At 38.4% G+C, this 16,448-nt stretch overlaps 1 protein-coding gene across 4 annotated transcripts in view; it reads left to right on the forward strand.

Moving 5' to 3' along the window:
* Positions 1 to 16,448, forward strand: part of LOC133613310 (cohesin subunit SA-2) — a 70,512-nt gene that overhangs the window by 25,604 nt on the left and 28,460 nt on the right. For all 4 annotated transcript variants that reach the window (XM_061970752.1, XM_061970751.1, XM_061970753.1 and 1 more), the window contains 13 exons: positions 1,800 to 1,923; positions 2,020 to 2,118; positions 8,781 to 8,860; positions 8,942 to 9,049; positions 9,111 to 9,219; positions 9,296 to 9,419; positions 10,216 to 10,319; positions 11,713 to 11,805; positions 11,878 to 11,964; positions 12,118 to 12,318; positions 14,436 to 14,512; positions 14,583 to 14,670; positions 14,753 to 14,833. In XM_061970752.1, coding sequence (XP_061826736.1) covers positions 1,800 to 1,923; positions 2,020 to 2,118; positions 8,781 to 8,860; positions 8,942 to 9,049; positions 9,111 to 9,219; positions 9,296 to 9,419; positions 10,216 to 10,319; positions 11,713 to 11,805; positions 11,878 to 11,964; positions 12,118 to 12,318; positions 14,436 to 14,512; positions 14,583 to 14,670; positions 14,753 to 14,833 — 1,375 coding nt within the window. The remainder of the gene's footprint in view (positions 1 to 1,799; positions 1,924 to 2,019; positions 2,119 to 8,780; positions 8,861 to 8,941; positions 9,050 to 9,110; positions 9,220 to 9,295; positions 9,420 to 10,215; positions 10,320 to 11,712; positions 11,806 to 11,877; positions 11,965 to 12,117; positions 12,319 to 14,435; positions 14,513 to 14,582; positions 14,671 to 14,752; positions 14,834 to 16,448) is intronic.

A 16,448-nucleotide genomic window follows, 5' to 3' on the forward strand; every position in this document is an offset into this window, starting at 1 on the left:
ATCATTTGTCTTGAATTCTTTAATTTATTACTATTCAATGAAAAGCACCATCTGACATTGTTTATTCTAAATTCACCCATTTATTATGTAATTTGAACCACAGTATCTAATGTAATTTATCCTGAATTCATTAATTTGTGTATTATTGAATGAGGTACAAATTTTCCTGAATTTTTTCATGTATTATTGTTTAGTAAAGCCATGTTATATTAAAGTACCAATGATTGTCACACACACACACTAGGTCTGGTGAAATTTTACCCATCACCCTTGTTCACCCCCTGGGAGGTGAGGGGAGCAGTTAGCAGCAGCGGTGGCCTTGCCCGGGAATCATTTTGGTGATTTAACCCCCAATTCCAACCCTTGATGCTGAGTGCCAAGCAGGGAGGCAATTGGTCCCATTTTTATAGTCTTTGGTACCGAAATCGGGTTTGAACTTACAACCAGAGGTGGGTAGTAACGCGCTACATTTACTCCGTTACATCTACTTGAGTAACTTTTGGAATAAATTGTACTTCTAAGAGTAGTTTTAATGCAACATACTTTTACTTTTACTTGAGTATATTTTTAGAGAAGAAACGCTACTTTTACTCCGCTCCATTTATCTACATTCAGCTCGCTACTCACTACTAATTTTTATCGATCTGTTAATGCACGCTTTGTTTGTTTTGGACAGACCTTCAAAGTGCCTGCGTTACTGGTGACGTTTCACTCCGTTCCACCAATCAAATGCAGTCACTAGTGACATTTGACTCAATTCCACCAATCAGATGCAGTCACTGGTGACGTTGGACCAATCAAACAGAGCGGTCACATGACCTGACTTAAACAAGTTGAAAAACTTATTTGGGTGTTACCATTTAAGTGGTCAATTGTACGGAATATGTACTGTACTGTGCAATCTACTAATAAAAGTTTCAATCAGTCAATCAAAAGTGTGAAGGAAAAAATACACTTTTTTATTTCAACACAGTTCCTGTCTTCACAATAAAAGTGCCACTCCATCGCACCTACACTTACAAAATAAGAGTCTCCGAAAGCCAGCGCAAACAAGCTAGCAAGCTACGGAGTTTTCCGCCAATGTATTTCTTGTAAAGTGTATGAAAACGAATATGGAAGCTGGACAAATAAGATGCCAAAAACCAGCCACTTTCATGTGGTATTAGACAGAAAGGAGGAACTTTTTTTCTCCTTCATTTGAAAACGTGGACGTTATCAGCACTACTGTCTGATTACAATCAATGCAAGTCATCAGAATCAGGTAATACACCAACTTATATTCTTGTCTTCATGAAAGAAAGGAATCTGTATGTTAAACATGCATGTATATTCATTAAAACACCTTTAATATGTAAACAAAAACGGCTAAATAAATAAATATAAATGATATACTGTATATATCAATGTATGTGTGTGTATATATATATATATATATATATATATATATATATGATATGTGTGTGTATGTTACTCATCAGTTACTCAGTACTTGAGTAGTTTTTTCACAACATACTTTTTACTTTTACTCAAGTAAATATTTGGGTGACTACTCATTACTTTTACTTGAGTAATATATCTCTAAAGTAACAGTACTCTTATTTGAGTACAATTTCTGGCTACTCTACCCACCTCTGCTTACGACCTACCAATCTCAGGGCGGACACTCTAACCACAAGGCCACTGAGCAGGTCTGATTAATTTAGCCTAAATTAGTTCATTTATCATTCTGTACTGGAAAAACACGGTGTGGTGATATTTATCCTGAAGTCACTCTTATGTGTTTTAAATGTGTTGTACAGTGATGTGCTTCCAGAAATCCGTTCCATCTGCATGGAGGAGTTGGGCCTGTGGATGAGGAGCTACAGCTCTGTGTTCCTCAATGACAGTTACCTCAAATACATGGACTGGATGTCGTATGACAAGGTGAACACGTTTGTTTAGTCAATACACGTTTTGTATGTCTAAAAACACCCAATAGAATGAGATTTTGGATTTACTTGGCTATCTTATGTCTTCCAGGTACCAGACGTGCGTCTCAAGTGTGTCTCAGGCCTGCAGAACTTATATGGCGATCCCGAGCTTCTGCCTCAACTGGACCTTTTCACCAGCCGCTTCAAGGTGGGAAATCCTTAAAGCTGCTTCATTTCAAGGGGGGGGACAAAAACAGTTGCTGTCACTTGCAGGTTTTAGCACTTGTCTATTAGCACTAGATCAAGGGTTGGCAACCCAAAATGTTGAAAGAGCCATATTGGACCAAAAATAAAAATCTGTCTGGAGCCGCAAAAAACTAAAAGCCTTATATAAGTCTTATAATGAAGGCAACACATGCTGAAAGTGTATATATTAGCCTACTATCAAAGGCTGACGCAAATCTTCTTTGACAGAAATGTTGTATTTTAATTTTTATTCTACACATTTTTGCAACATTGGAAATCATTTGTAAAATGGAGGCTCCTCATAGGATGAGATAACTTCTGGAAATTACTGCCGCAGAATGGCCAAAGGTATAGATGTGTGTGTCCAAGTTTAAGGAAACGGCAGGCTGTCTTCTTCTAATGGATTTATTACAATCTTTGCAAGATTAGTAACCTTTGCTGTGGTCTGGAACAACATGGCACACAGACAACTAGGAGAAATGCAGTCAATATTACATACAGATAATGTGTCATGAGACATGCAAATATAAATTAAATACACAGAGGGCATAAGTAAAGGACATTAAGTGAGCTCAAATATACCGACAAACGAGGCATAATGATGCAATATGTACAGTGGGGCAAAAAAGTATTTAGTCAGCCACCAAATGTGCAAGTTCTCCCACTTAAAATAATGACAGAGGTCTATAATTTTCATCAAAGGTACACTTCAACTGTGAGAGACAGAATGTGGAAAAAAAATCCAGGAATTCACATTGTAGGATTTTTAAAGAATTTATTTGTAAATTATGGTGGTAAATAAGTATTTGGTCACTTCAAACAAGGAAGATCTCTGGCTCTCACAGACCTGTAACTTCTTCTTTAAGAAGCTCTTCTGTCTTCCACTCGTTACCTGTATTAATGGCACCTGTTTGAACTGGTTATCTGTATAAAAGACACCTGTCCACAGCTTCAAACAGTCAGACTCCAAACTCCACTATGGCCAAGACCTAAGAGCTGTCGAAGGACACCAGGAAAATAATTGTAGACCTGCATCAGACTGTGAAGAGTGAATCTACAATAGGCAAGCAGCTTGGTGTGAAAAAATCAACTGTGGGAGCAATTATCAGAAAATGGAAGACATACAAGACCACTGATAATCTTCCTCGATCTGGGGCTCCACGCAAGATCTCATCCCGTGGGGTCAAAATGATCATGAGAACAGTGAGCAAAAATCCCAGAACCACACGGGGGGACCTGGTCAATGATTGCAGAGAGCTGGGACCAAAGTAACAAAGGTTACCATCAGTAACACACTACGCCGACAGGGAATCAGAACCTGCAGTGCCAGACGTGTCCCCCTGCTTAAGCCAGTGCACGTCCAGGCCCGTCTGAAGTTTGCCAGAGAGCACATGGATGATACAGCAGAGGATTGGAAGAATGTCATGTGGTCAGATGAAACCAAAATATAACTTTTTGGTATAAACTCAACTCGTCGTGTTTGGAGGAATAAGAATACTGAGTTGCATCCCAAGTACACCATACCTACTGTGAAGCATGGGGGTGGAAACATCATGCTTTGGGGCTGTTTTTCTGCTAAGGGGACAGGCCGACTGATCCGTGTTAGGAAAGAATGAATGGGGCCATGTATCGTGAGATTTTGAGCCAAAACCTCCTTCCATCAGTGAGAGCTTTGAAGATGAAACGTGGCTGGGTCTTCCAGCATGACAATGATCCCAAACACACCGCCCGGGCAACAAAGGAGTGGCTCCCTAAGAAGCATTTGAAAGTCCTGGAGTGGCCTAGCCAGTCTCCAGACCTCAACCCCATAGAAAATCTGTGGAGGGAGTTGAAAGTCCGTGTTGCTCGGCGACAGCCCCAAAACATCACTGCTCTCGAGAAGATCTGCATGGAGGAATGGGCCAAAATACCAGCTACTGTGTGTGCAAACCTGGTAAAGACCTATAGTAATCGTTTGACCTCTGTTATTGCCAACAAAGGTTATATTACAAAGTATTGAGTTGAATTTTTGTTATTGACCAAATACTTATTTTCCACCATAATTTACAAATAAATTCTTTAAAAATCCTAGGGTGACATAAAACACAGCTTTCTGTGGCAGCATCGGAGAAATTTGTACATGTAAACAAACTACGATGAGTTCAAGGATCGCTGAAATTAGTAGGACAAAACGGTACTGCCAAATACTCTCATCAGTGAAGCATGTATAACATAAACAGTGGGATTTCTAAAAAATAGGAAGGTTTGTGTCATGTTTGTTCTCCTACAGTAAATATTTTAAAACAAAAAAAATATTTTTACTTTTTCCATTTTCACACATCTCTGAAAGAGGACTGGAGAGCCACTAGGACGGCGCTAAAGAGCCGCATGCGGCTCTAGAGCCGCGGGTTGCTGACCCCTGCACTAGATGGATCAATCTGAAAACAGATACTTTTTAGACCAATGTTTTTCATTTATTTTTCTATATGTTGTATTTAAACAATCACACTTTATTATACTGTATGTATGTGCAAAGTTTATTAACTTGCATTAAAGTATCAACACAATTGAAATAATTCTACCATAATAATATAAATGATAATAAAAAAGAATATAATATATCCATCCATCCATCCATTTTCTACCGCTTATGATAATGAAAATCTGACAATGCAAATGGTCACTTTTTTTTTAATTTTGATCAACAATAGATTGAAACTAGTGTAATCTACAATGGAGTGCAACTGCACATTTTAGTATGTATTTATATTTATATATATTTTATTTTTTTCTTAGCAATTTTTAGGTTTTTGCAACTAGAAATATTTTCTTAAAAGTATGGATCATTAATCATTACTACTTACTAAATATTTATTTACCTTTTAGTTTTAAAATTGCAATTATATCATGTGTATTTTTTTAATGCATTTGGTCGATGAAACAGCAATATATTGTCTAATGTCTAATTATGAATCGTTTAAGGTCTTCGACAAACATGCAATGCGAGTTGACAGTATTTCTTCCATAATAGTTGCCATTTCCTGATATATTTCAATGAATGGCATATTTCAAAACATTGTTCTTGTATAAGGCGCACCGAATTATAAGGCGCACCTATGCATCCATTAGATGGAGCTGTGCTAAAGGGAATGTCAACAAAACAGTCAGATAGGTCAGACAAACTTTATTAATAGATTACAAACCAGCGTTCTGACAACTCTGTTCACTCCCAAAATGAATAAACGGCTGTTTTATTATTTTCCCCAAGGTAAAGTCAGTGACGTGGTGTTTTGTTTATCTTTTAACAACAGCAAGGTATAACAGTAGTGCAACATTTATATCACATAGTGGAGGGGAACTTTTCCCTGATTCAATAAACGCGTAAAAAACAGTGATACTGTTACGGTAAATCAAACGTTAGTGCAATCACAATATAGTAACACTCCAAATTAGGGATGTCCCGATCCGATATTTGGATTGGATCGGCCGCCGATATTTGCAAAAAAATGCGTATCGGCAAGGCATGGGAAAATGCCGATCCAGATCCAGTTTTAAAAAAACTTTTTCCAACGCACCGATTTAAATAATACATTCCACTTTTCTGCTGCTCCCTAATTTCCGTTCCACATTTTCCAGCACACCTTCAACACATCCACAAGTCTGTGGATTCTCACGCAGTTGCTTTTAGCTGCTGGCATTACACGACAGGCTCTTCTCACTCTTTCCTGTGTCTCCCTCTCACAGACAGCGAGCGCACCTTCTTACACACGTCACATACTGTCACGTCATACGTCACATACGTATACGCCCTCTTCCAGCAGAGAGCGAGGTAGCAGCATGGCTAACGTTAGCTGTGATGCTAGCGCAGCCGCTAAGGTGCGCGCCTGCTCAAGCGTCCTCTGCGCACGGCAAATCTATGCCACGCACAAAATAAAATGAAAAAAATAAGCGCATAACAATTTTTGACACACGGACGCGACAGAGAAAACAGTTTTCGTCATCATTGTTCAAATATTGTAACATCTGTCGAGACGCTTATCTCCCTTCGGTGCCACACGTCCACACCATCAAAATGCCGAGGCAAACATTTCCACGTCAACACCGTATGAAAAAAATAGTGATTTTTTTTAGTTGTGATTTCCTTCTCTGCTTGAAAGTTTAAAAGTAGCATATATTAATGCAGTATGAAGAAGAATGTTTTAATGTAGACACATAGAATCATCATACTGCTGTGATTATATGCATCAAGTGTTCATTCAAGGCTAAGGCAAAATATCGAGATATATATCGTGTATCGCAATATGGCCTTAAAATATCGCAATATTAAAAAAAGGCCATATCGCCCAGCCCTAGTTCAATGATGCCATTTCTGTTTGTCATGTATAATTTTGTCTTATTTTTTGTTTATCCTTGAATAAACAGGTCAGTTTCTTATTGCCAACCATTGTGTATTATTCAAACTCCCCTAATTCAGCTGGCTAGTTGTTATCAAGAGTACTAAAACCCTTTTCAACATGATTCTGACAACTAAGTAGGCTAAATAACTTTAAACTTTAATACATGCTCGGATAGGCCAGTATCGGTCAGTATCGGTATCGGTCAGTATCGGTATCGGATCGGAAGTGCAAAAACCTGGATCGGGACATCCCTACTCCAAATAGTGCAGAGCAATAACAATATATCAATAACTCAACGTTGCTCAAACGTTAATGTCACACAACACACAAAATAAACATGTAAAGCTCACTTTATGAAGTTATTCCTCATCCACGAATCCCTTGAATTCTTCTTCTTCAGTGTCCGAATTAAACAGTTGGGCGAATACGGCATCCAACATGCCCGGCTCCGTCTCGTCGAAGTCGTCATTAATGGAGTCAGTGTCGCTGCTGCTCTATTCCCGTGTTCTACTGCGTGACTGATCGTCTTAAGTTTAAACTCTGCGTCGTAAGCGTGTCTCTTAATAGGAGCCATTTTGGGGTCTTTACATAAACAAACAAATGGAAATCAAAACGGCACGCCTCGCGAAGTCGTATATGCCAGCATGCACCGCGCGCTTCTTCTTCTACGGGGGCGGCTGCTTATCGTAGAAGAACTTCTTCTCCGGGGGAAAATGAAGTTGGCGGCTGCTTACCGTAGAACAGGGGTGCTCATTACGTCGATCGCGATCTACCGGTCGATCTCGGAGGGTGTGTCAGTCGATCACCAGCCAGGCGTTAAAAAAATAGTCCTAAAAATGAGCGATCATAAATCTTCACTATGACGTCACTTTCGTCACTTGATTGACATTCACGGCACCCGAGGGTCTTCTGAGATGACGCTGGCTGCTGCCAGCTCATTAAGTTTACCGACTGGAAGGCGAGAAACACTTTATTTCAACAGACTCTGGCGCCGTACCTGTCGTCAAAACTCCAAAGACCGACTGCACAGTTGCACAATAAAAGCTCTGCTTCATCCTGCCTGCGCTACCAAAATAAGAGTCTCAGAAAGCTGGCGTGCACAAGCTAGCAAGCTACGGAGTTTGCCGACAATGTATTTCTTGTAAAGTGTATACAAAGGAGTACGGAAGCTGGACAAATAAGATGCCAAAAACCAACCACTTTCATGTGGTATTGGACAGAAAGGAGGACTTTTTTTCTCCTCCATTCGAAAATGCGGACGTTATCATCACCACTGTCTGATTCCAATCAATGCAAGTCATCACAATCAGGTAATACACCAACTTATATTCTTGTCTTCATGAAAGAAAGGAATCTATATGTGTTAAACATGCTTGTATTATCTTTAACCACCTTTAACTTGTTAACAATATTAACTATATGTGTTAAACATGCTTGTATTATCTTTAACCACCTTTAAGTTGTTAACAATATTAACTATATGTGTTAAACATGCTTGTTTTATCTTTAACCACCTTTAAGTTGTTAACAATATTAACTATATGTGTTAAACATGCTTGTTTTATCTTTAACCACCTTTAACTTATTAACTATATGTGTTAAACATGCTTGCATTATCTTTAAACACCTTTAACTTGTTAATATTAACTATATGTATTAAACATACTTGTATTATCATTAAACACCTTTAATGTATTAACAATATTAACTATATGTGTTAGCCATGCTTGCATTATCATTAAACACCTTTAACTTGTTAACAAAAACATATATTTCATAAATAAGTAAATATAAATTATATATATATGAATGAGGTAGATCCCCACGACTTGATCAATTGAAAAGTAGCTCGCCTGCAGAAAAAGTGTGAGCACCCCTGCCGTAGAAGAAGAAGCGCTTCTTCTTCTACGGGGGAAAAAGAAGTTGGCGGCTCCTTACCGTAGTTGCGAGACCTAAACTTTATGAAAATGAAGTTTAGGTTTGTTGTGGCTCAATATTGGTCCATATATAAGGCGCACCGGATTATAAGGCACACTGTCAGCTTTTGACAAAATTGGAGGTTTTTAGGTGCCCCTTATAGTGCGGAAAATACGGTACTCCAGTGCGACTTATATATGTTTATTTCCTTCTTTATTATGCATTTTCGGCCAGTGCGACTTATACTCCGAAAAATACGGTATATTTTTTTGCATTTCAATTTTCAAAAAATTGCTGTATGAGAGGCGTCACTTGCACCTGTGTGTTCCAGGACCGTATGATCTCCATGACTCTGGATAAAGACAACGAAGTGGCTTTGCAGACTATGAAACTGCTGCTACTCATCTCCAAGTTAGCCACCACTCCTCAACATCCACAATTATTGTGATAAATGTCATGTCTAACTAACCATGATTTCTGCAACACTTCCAGAACATCTCAAGATGTGCTTAGTTCGGACGACTACAGTCAACTCCTCCAGCTCGTTTTTTCGTCTCAGCGCCCCCTTGCAGCCACTGCAGGGGAGCTCCTCTTCTTCAGGTAAGTCATTTTACCCACTTGTCAGATAGAAACATGTTTTTATAGATTGTGTGTCTCTCAGGCTTCTCCCTGCAGATAATAATCAGGAGGGACTAAATCAGGAAGATGCTCATAGACAAGAAACACTTGCAAGGCTCAAGGCCCTTCTGCAGTTCTACCAGGACTCTAAGGTGAAACACTCTTCTTAAGTCTTCATTGTCAAAGGTTTTTTTATGTTAGAATGGTGATGATCGTGTGCACCTGCAGCTACACAACCATGTGGTCTACCTTGTGGATAGCTTGTGGGACTGTGGTGGAACCCTGCTGAAGGACTGGCCCACACTCACCTCTATACTGCTGCAAGACCCTCACAGTCCCTCACTGGGTCGAGGTGGGAAGATTTGTCCTTTTTACTTGTAGATCTGAACATGACATAAAAATATATGTATATTTCAAATAAAAAAATATATTTTACAATTTTTATTTCCTAAATTGACATTTTGAAATGAAATCTTATTGGTGATGTCACGTTCAAACACTGAGGACATCTATTAAACAAGACAAAAGGCAAGGAATCAAACAGAGACAGAATTCAATTTGGACTCAATTGAGGAGAGACGGCGTCGACCTGTAACCTCTTACAGTGTCTTAGCACGCTCTGACGAAGAAGGTTTTCGTCTCCTCTTTTATTTAGATGTTCAATGTTCACGCACCAACACATGTCACAGCAGGAATGGGAAGTATGTAAAACAGTCATTGTTTTCGGTCACATTGAAGACCAAGAAGAGGATGTCTCGGGCTTTGGCTCTTCCTGGATCCAGCTGGGGCAGGTGTTGGAGGACAATGGATAACCCCTCCCGTCTCCTGACCACAGCGACTTCAAGAGGGCAGCGGGTCGTAAATAGCGTTGACCTTGGTTACCAAATAGTTGGAAGATAGTTTGTGAAATACTTCAAAGAGAGTTCGTTAAATACTTTAAAGAGTTCCTCTGGAAGTTGAGCAGATCCTGCCATCTGTCCGTGTTGAAATCACAGTGGAGTTTCACGAGCCTTCTTCCTCTTGTTAGGCCTCGGAAGACAGCTTTCATCTTCTTATCAGGAACATAATGTAATACAACGTTTCTTTTGTGATAACTTACAAACAATTATTCCAACAGGTGACGTTACATTTGGTTTTTGTATTTGTAGGCCTCACTGAGGCAGAAGAAGCGTTGCTGGTGGAGATCCTGGTAGCATCTGTGCGTCAGGCAGCAGAAGGACCAGTGCTGGCCGGGAGGAGCGGTGCAAAGAAGGTTTTTTTCTTTAAGAAAATGTTTTTATATTTTATAGTCATGATGCACTGTAAGAAAGTAGAAATGTCACAAAAGTAAACTGCAGTGCTTTACAAAAATGCTCTGTTTAGCGTAACTCATAGGGGGTTTAAAACGGATCCTTGAGGGACTTTTTTTTCAATACAGGAATTTTACTTAATGCTTAGCATCCCTTGGTTTTGAATTATATACGTTTTAGGATGTGCTCTTGTTCCAGTTAGAAATTCATAGAATACATACTGTAACTAATATTGTGGTATAAATAAAAAAAACTAAAAAAAAAAACTTACTTTACCCAAGTTGTAATAATAATACAGGACATTAAGTAAAATATAAATACTGGATGTTTAGGTAAAAAAAAAGCATTAATTTGACATAAAACATTTTAATAAAGAAGGTAGATAAAGGTTTTGGTAAAAATACAATAAAATGACTTTAAATAAACAGTAAGAAAATATATCATAATTTATTAGGACAAAATAAAGACTAATATAAAATAAAATGAACTAAGATAACAATAAAAAAAAAACCTACTTAAAAGAGAAATAAGTTAAATTAAATTAACAAACAACACTAAATGGTCCGTAGTGTGTGAGTGTGAGTGTTGTCTGTCTATCTGTGTTGGCCCTGCGATGAGGTGGCGACTTGTCCAGGGTGTACCCCGCCTTCCGCCCGAATGCAGCTGAGATAGGCTCCAGCGCCCCCCGCGACCCTGAAGGGAATAAGCGGTAGAATGGACTTTAAATAAACAGTAAGAAAATATAACATAATTTATTAGGACAAAATAAAGACTAATATAAAATAAAATGAACTAAGATAACAATAAAAAAAAAACCTACTTGAAAGAGAAATAAGTTAAATTAAATTAACAAACAACACTAAATGGTCCGTAGTGTGTGAGTGTGAATGTTGTCTGTCTGTGTTGGCCCTGCGATGAGGTGGCGACTTGTCCAGGGTGTACCCCGCCTTCCGCCCGAATGCAGCTGAGATAGGTTCCAGCACCCCCCCGCGACCCTGATAGGGACAAGCGGTAGAAAATGGATGGATGGATGGAAGTAAGGTGATTTAAAAAAAAAAAAAAAAAAAAAAAAATGAAAGCCAGTTGTAGAACTTTCAATAAGTAATACTATATTGACCATATGTAAGCTCGATGACCTCGATCAAGCTTTCAAAAGAAAAGAAAGGGGTCAAATGAAATAAACAGTCAAAAATGAGTTATTAAAAAAAGTTCATAAAAAAGATATTAAAAAAGTGATTAAGTAAAACAGAAGCAAAGTAATTAAAAATTTACAAAGTATCAAGGCAGAATAGTCTTATTTAATTGATACTGTACGATATTTACTTGTACATAGCAACACTTGTCTTTTTCTACCAGGTGATGAGTGTGAGAGAGAAGAAAGTTCAGGTCGAAGATTGCACAAATCTCACACAGCATTTCCTCACGGTGCTCCCACACTTACTGTCCGAGGTACGACTGCTAAGATGCTGGGGCTTATTTGATGTGTGCATGGTGGCTGTCAATCATCGCACGCTGTTGCAGTTTTCAGGTCGCTGGGACATTATTGCTTCCTTGATAAGGATTCCTCAGTACTTCGTGCCAGAGAGCCCTCAGGCAGACAAGACGGAGGTCAGCATTAAACGCTAAGCAGCATTAAATGTTAAGTGTTCATGTTTGCGTAATGAGGTTCAGTTTACACTTTCGTTGTTTAGAAACTTAGTTTCATAGACGGCACAATAGTTTCCACTGCGTCGTCCATTTGAAATCTCTGCTCCTCCTCAGACGATCTCCAGGTTGTTAGCAGTGATGAGAGCCAATCTGGAGGGCCACTCGGGTGCCGACGTCCTGGATACGGCGGCACGTACGTTCCTTAGTCTGTGTGAAGCAGAGACCACGTGGTGCTCAACTGCCCGGACCACTAGGGACTCCATGATCCAATGTTGGGTGGATCACCTCAAAGACCTGCTGACCCAATCCTTCACGGTAGTTTGAAACTCTAAACCTCATATAAACCCTAACCTGTCTTTAAGAACCTATATTAAATCACAAACCCCAATATGAAACCCTGGTTTGAACCATAACTTCAGTTTGAAACCGTAACCTTAAAGGGGAACTGCCCTTTTTTTTCACAATACTTCTTATTTGAGGCACGAAGACAAACGTTTTTTTGTTGTTGCATTCTAACATGTTTAAATCGCCTCGTTCTTGGTGGCTAGCAATTAGGGGTGTGGGAAAAAATCGATTCAAATTCGTTTATCATCTTCAAAATCCTAAAAAAAAAAAAGACGCGTGTTCTTGTCCCTCATAATGATTGTGAACAATAGGCAAAATTCCCCAAAAAGTGCACTTCTCCTTTAAAGAGGAAATTTTGTCCATCATTCACAAACCTTATGTAAGACAAGTACATATCTTATTTTTTTAATACATTCTAACTCGTAAATAAATGCTAACAAAAGTCAGCTAACAATTGAGAGGTAAAGGAAGTCGCTCTATTCTGCCTATAAAGTGCTCTAAAAACTACAAAAATCACCAATGTTTTATGTACACGCAGTAAGTATACATGTAATGTAGTAAAAGGCACATTCACAATCACATGTAATATTCACGTATTTTGATCATTTAAGTATTGATTTCACACCCTCTACAGCAGGGGTGCTCACACTTTTTCTGCAGGCGAGCTACTTTTCAATTGATCAAGTCGTGGGGATCTACCTCATTCATATATATAATTTACATTTACTTATTTTTTAAATATATGTTTTTGTTAACAAGTTAAAGGTGTTTAATGATAATGCAAGCATGTTTAACACATATAGTTAATATTGTTAATAAATTAAAGGTGTTTAATGATAATACAAGTATGTTTAATACATATAGTTAATATTGTTAACAAGTAAAAGGTGTTTAAAGATAATGCAAGCATGTTTAACACATATAGTTAATATTGTTAAAAAATTAAAGGTGTTTAATGATAATACAAGCATGTTTAATACATATAGTTAATATTGTTAAAAAATTAAAGGTGTTTAATGATAATACAAGAATGTTTAATACATATAGTTAATATTGTTAACAACTTAAAGGTGTTTAAAGATAATACAAGCATGTTTAACACATATAGTTAATATTGTTAACAAGTTAAAGGTGTTTAAAGATAATACAAGCATGTTTAACACATATAGATTCTTTTCTTTCATGAAGACAAGAATATAAGTTGGTGTATTACCTGATTCTGATGACTTGCATTGATTATGCAGTGGTGCTGATAAGGTCCGCATTTTCGAATGGAGGAGAAAAAAAGTCCTCCTTTCTGTCCAATACCACATGAAAGTGGTTGGTTTTTGGCATCTTATTTGTCCAGCTTCCGTACTCCTTTGTATACACTTTACAAGAAATACATTGTCGGCAAACTCCGTAGCTTGCTAGCTTGTGCACGCCAGCTTTCTGAGACTCTTATTTTGTTAGCGCAACTGTGCAACTGTGCAGTCGGTCTTTGGAGTTTTGACGACAGGTACGGCGCCAGAGTCTGTTGAAATAAAGTGTTTCTCGCCTTCCAGTCGGTAATTTTAATGAGCTGGCAGCAGCCAGCGTCATCTCAGAAGACCCTCGGGTGCCGTGAATGTCAATCAAGTGACGTCATAGCGAAGATTTATGATCGCTCATTGTTAGGACTATTTTTTTAATGCCTGGCTGGTGATCGACTGACACACCCTCCGAGATCGACCGGTAGATCGCGATCGACGTAATGAGCACCCCTGCTCTACAGGTTTAGTTTTCCTTCAGTTTGAAAACTTTGTTTGAACCTTTAACGAGAAACCTTAATATGAAAACTCAACCCTAGCTTCAAACACGTTTTAAAAACCCTAATTTCAGTTTGAAACCTACACTTGTTGAAACCCTAACTTTAGGTTAAAACATTTAGTTTCGAACTCTAATTTAAAAGTGTAGTTTGAAACTCGAACTTTTGTCAGCAGCAGCTTTCAAACTTGATGCATTTCAGTCCAGTTGGCAACGCTAGAACCATATTGATTTATTATGATAATGGGTCCAAGATCTTTGATACTGAGTCAAACTCTAAAGTACTTTCTTTCCATCCTCAGGGCGCCACTTTCTCTGCTGATGAGGAAACAACCGCAGACATTTTAGCCACACTGAAGAAACTCCGTGCTTTCCACAAGTAAGTTGTAGAAAATCAATAGAATGCTCATGTTTTATCTTTGATGCTGCTTAAAAATGTGATTTGGAAGCTGTCACAATCTGACCCGCTGGAATCTGTTCGACCTGCTGTCACCTCTCCTGGCGATGGAAGGCTTCCAGGAGGGAGCGCCACCTGCGGTAACTCAGCTGCTACCAGGATTTTAACAATTCACTATTTGTTTTAATTCATCAATTTAATCTCAGCTAACATTTGGCACAGGTGCTGAAGGAAACATTACAGTGTCTGTGCTACTTTGTTTTCTGGTCCCTCAGTACCAGCAGTGAAACTCTGACCTCCAGGGTGAGTTACGTCATAGCATGTGGCTGATGTACAGTCAGACATACCTTATGATATGAATTACAGCACTGCATATAAATATTCTTATATATAATTTTTTTTAAAAGACAAATATAAAACGCTAATGACATATCTTATGTTACTGGTAAAAATTTCCTCATTTAAAATGAACATACTATTAGAATATTATAAACTAAACTATACATTTATTAATTTCAATAACAATTCATGTATTTTAAAAGTAATCAATACATTAATTATTTAACTTGAATAAATGTATAATTATCAAAAACAATACTTATAAAAAATATTTAACATTTTATTATCACTAATAAAACAATTCTCAAAAGTTAACATTTGTGAAGGACATAATGTCATAGCTGTCTTGAGTTTCCAATAATTTATACAACTCTTATTTTTTTTGTGATAGAGTGATTGGAACACATACTTGTTTGTCACAAAAAACATTCATGAAGTTTGCTTCTTTTATGAATTTATTATGGGTCTACTGAAAATGTGACCAAATATGCTGGGTCAAAAGTATACATACAGCAACATACATTATCAATTTTGGTGATGTAGAAAAGTTGCAATCAAATTAGCTTCATGGCATGGCCTCTTAACTTAATGTGAGTGATTATGATTGACGACACCTGTTGACTTCTCTGAGCCCATTTAAATAGGGCTCATGTGATGCAGTCATTAGACTCGGTTACAAACGCGACAATGGGCAAGTCAAAGGAACTCAGCACAGATCTGAAAAAACAAATTTCTTGACTTGGACAAGTCAGGAAAGTCCCTTGGAGCCATTTCAAATCAGCTTAAGGTCCCAAGAGCAACTGTGCAGACAATTGTTCGTAAGTATGAAGTGCATGGCACAGTTTTGTCACTGCCACGATCAGGAAGAAAACGCAAGCTATCACCTGCTGCTGAGAGAAAATTGGTCAGGATGATCAAGAGTCAACTGAGAACCACCAAAAAGCAGGTCTGCATTGAATTGGAAGCTGCTGGAACACAGGTGTCAGTGTCCACAGTCAAGCGTGTTTTGCATCGCCATGGACTGGCAGGCTACCATGCAAGAAGGAAGCCCTTGCTCCAGAAGCCACACCTTAAGGCTCGTCTAAAGTTTGCTGCTGATCACATGGACAAATATAAGACCTTCTGGAGGAAAGTTCTTTGGTCCGATGAAACAAAAAATTAGCTGCTTGGCCACAATACCCAGCAATATGTTTGGAGGAGAAAAGGTGAGGCCTTTAATCCCAGGAACACCAGGCCTACCGTCAAGCATGGTGGTGGTAGTATTATGCTCTGGGCCTGTTTTGCTGCCAATGGAACTGGTGCTTTACAGAGAGTAAATGGGACAATGAAAAAAAAATTCTTCAGGACAACCTAAAATCATCAGCCCGGAGGTTGGGTCTTGGGCACAGTTTGGTATTCCAACAGGACAATGATCCCAAACACACGTCAAAAGTGTTAAAGGAATGGCTAAATCAGGCTAGAATTAAGGTTTTTGAATGGCCTTCCCAAAGTCCTGACTTAAACCGCATTGAGAACATGTGGACAATGCTGAAGAAACAAGTCCATGTCAGAAAACCAACAAATTTAGCTGAACTGCACC

This window comes from Nerophis lumbriciformis, linkage group LG13 (assembly GCF_033978685.3).
Source record: "Nerophis lumbriciformis linkage group LG13, RoL_Nlum_v2.1, whole genome shotgun sequence".
NCBI classification, from domain to species: Eukaryota; Metazoa; Chordata; class Actinopteri; order Syngnathiformes; family Syngnathidae; genus Nerophis; species Nerophis lumbriciformis.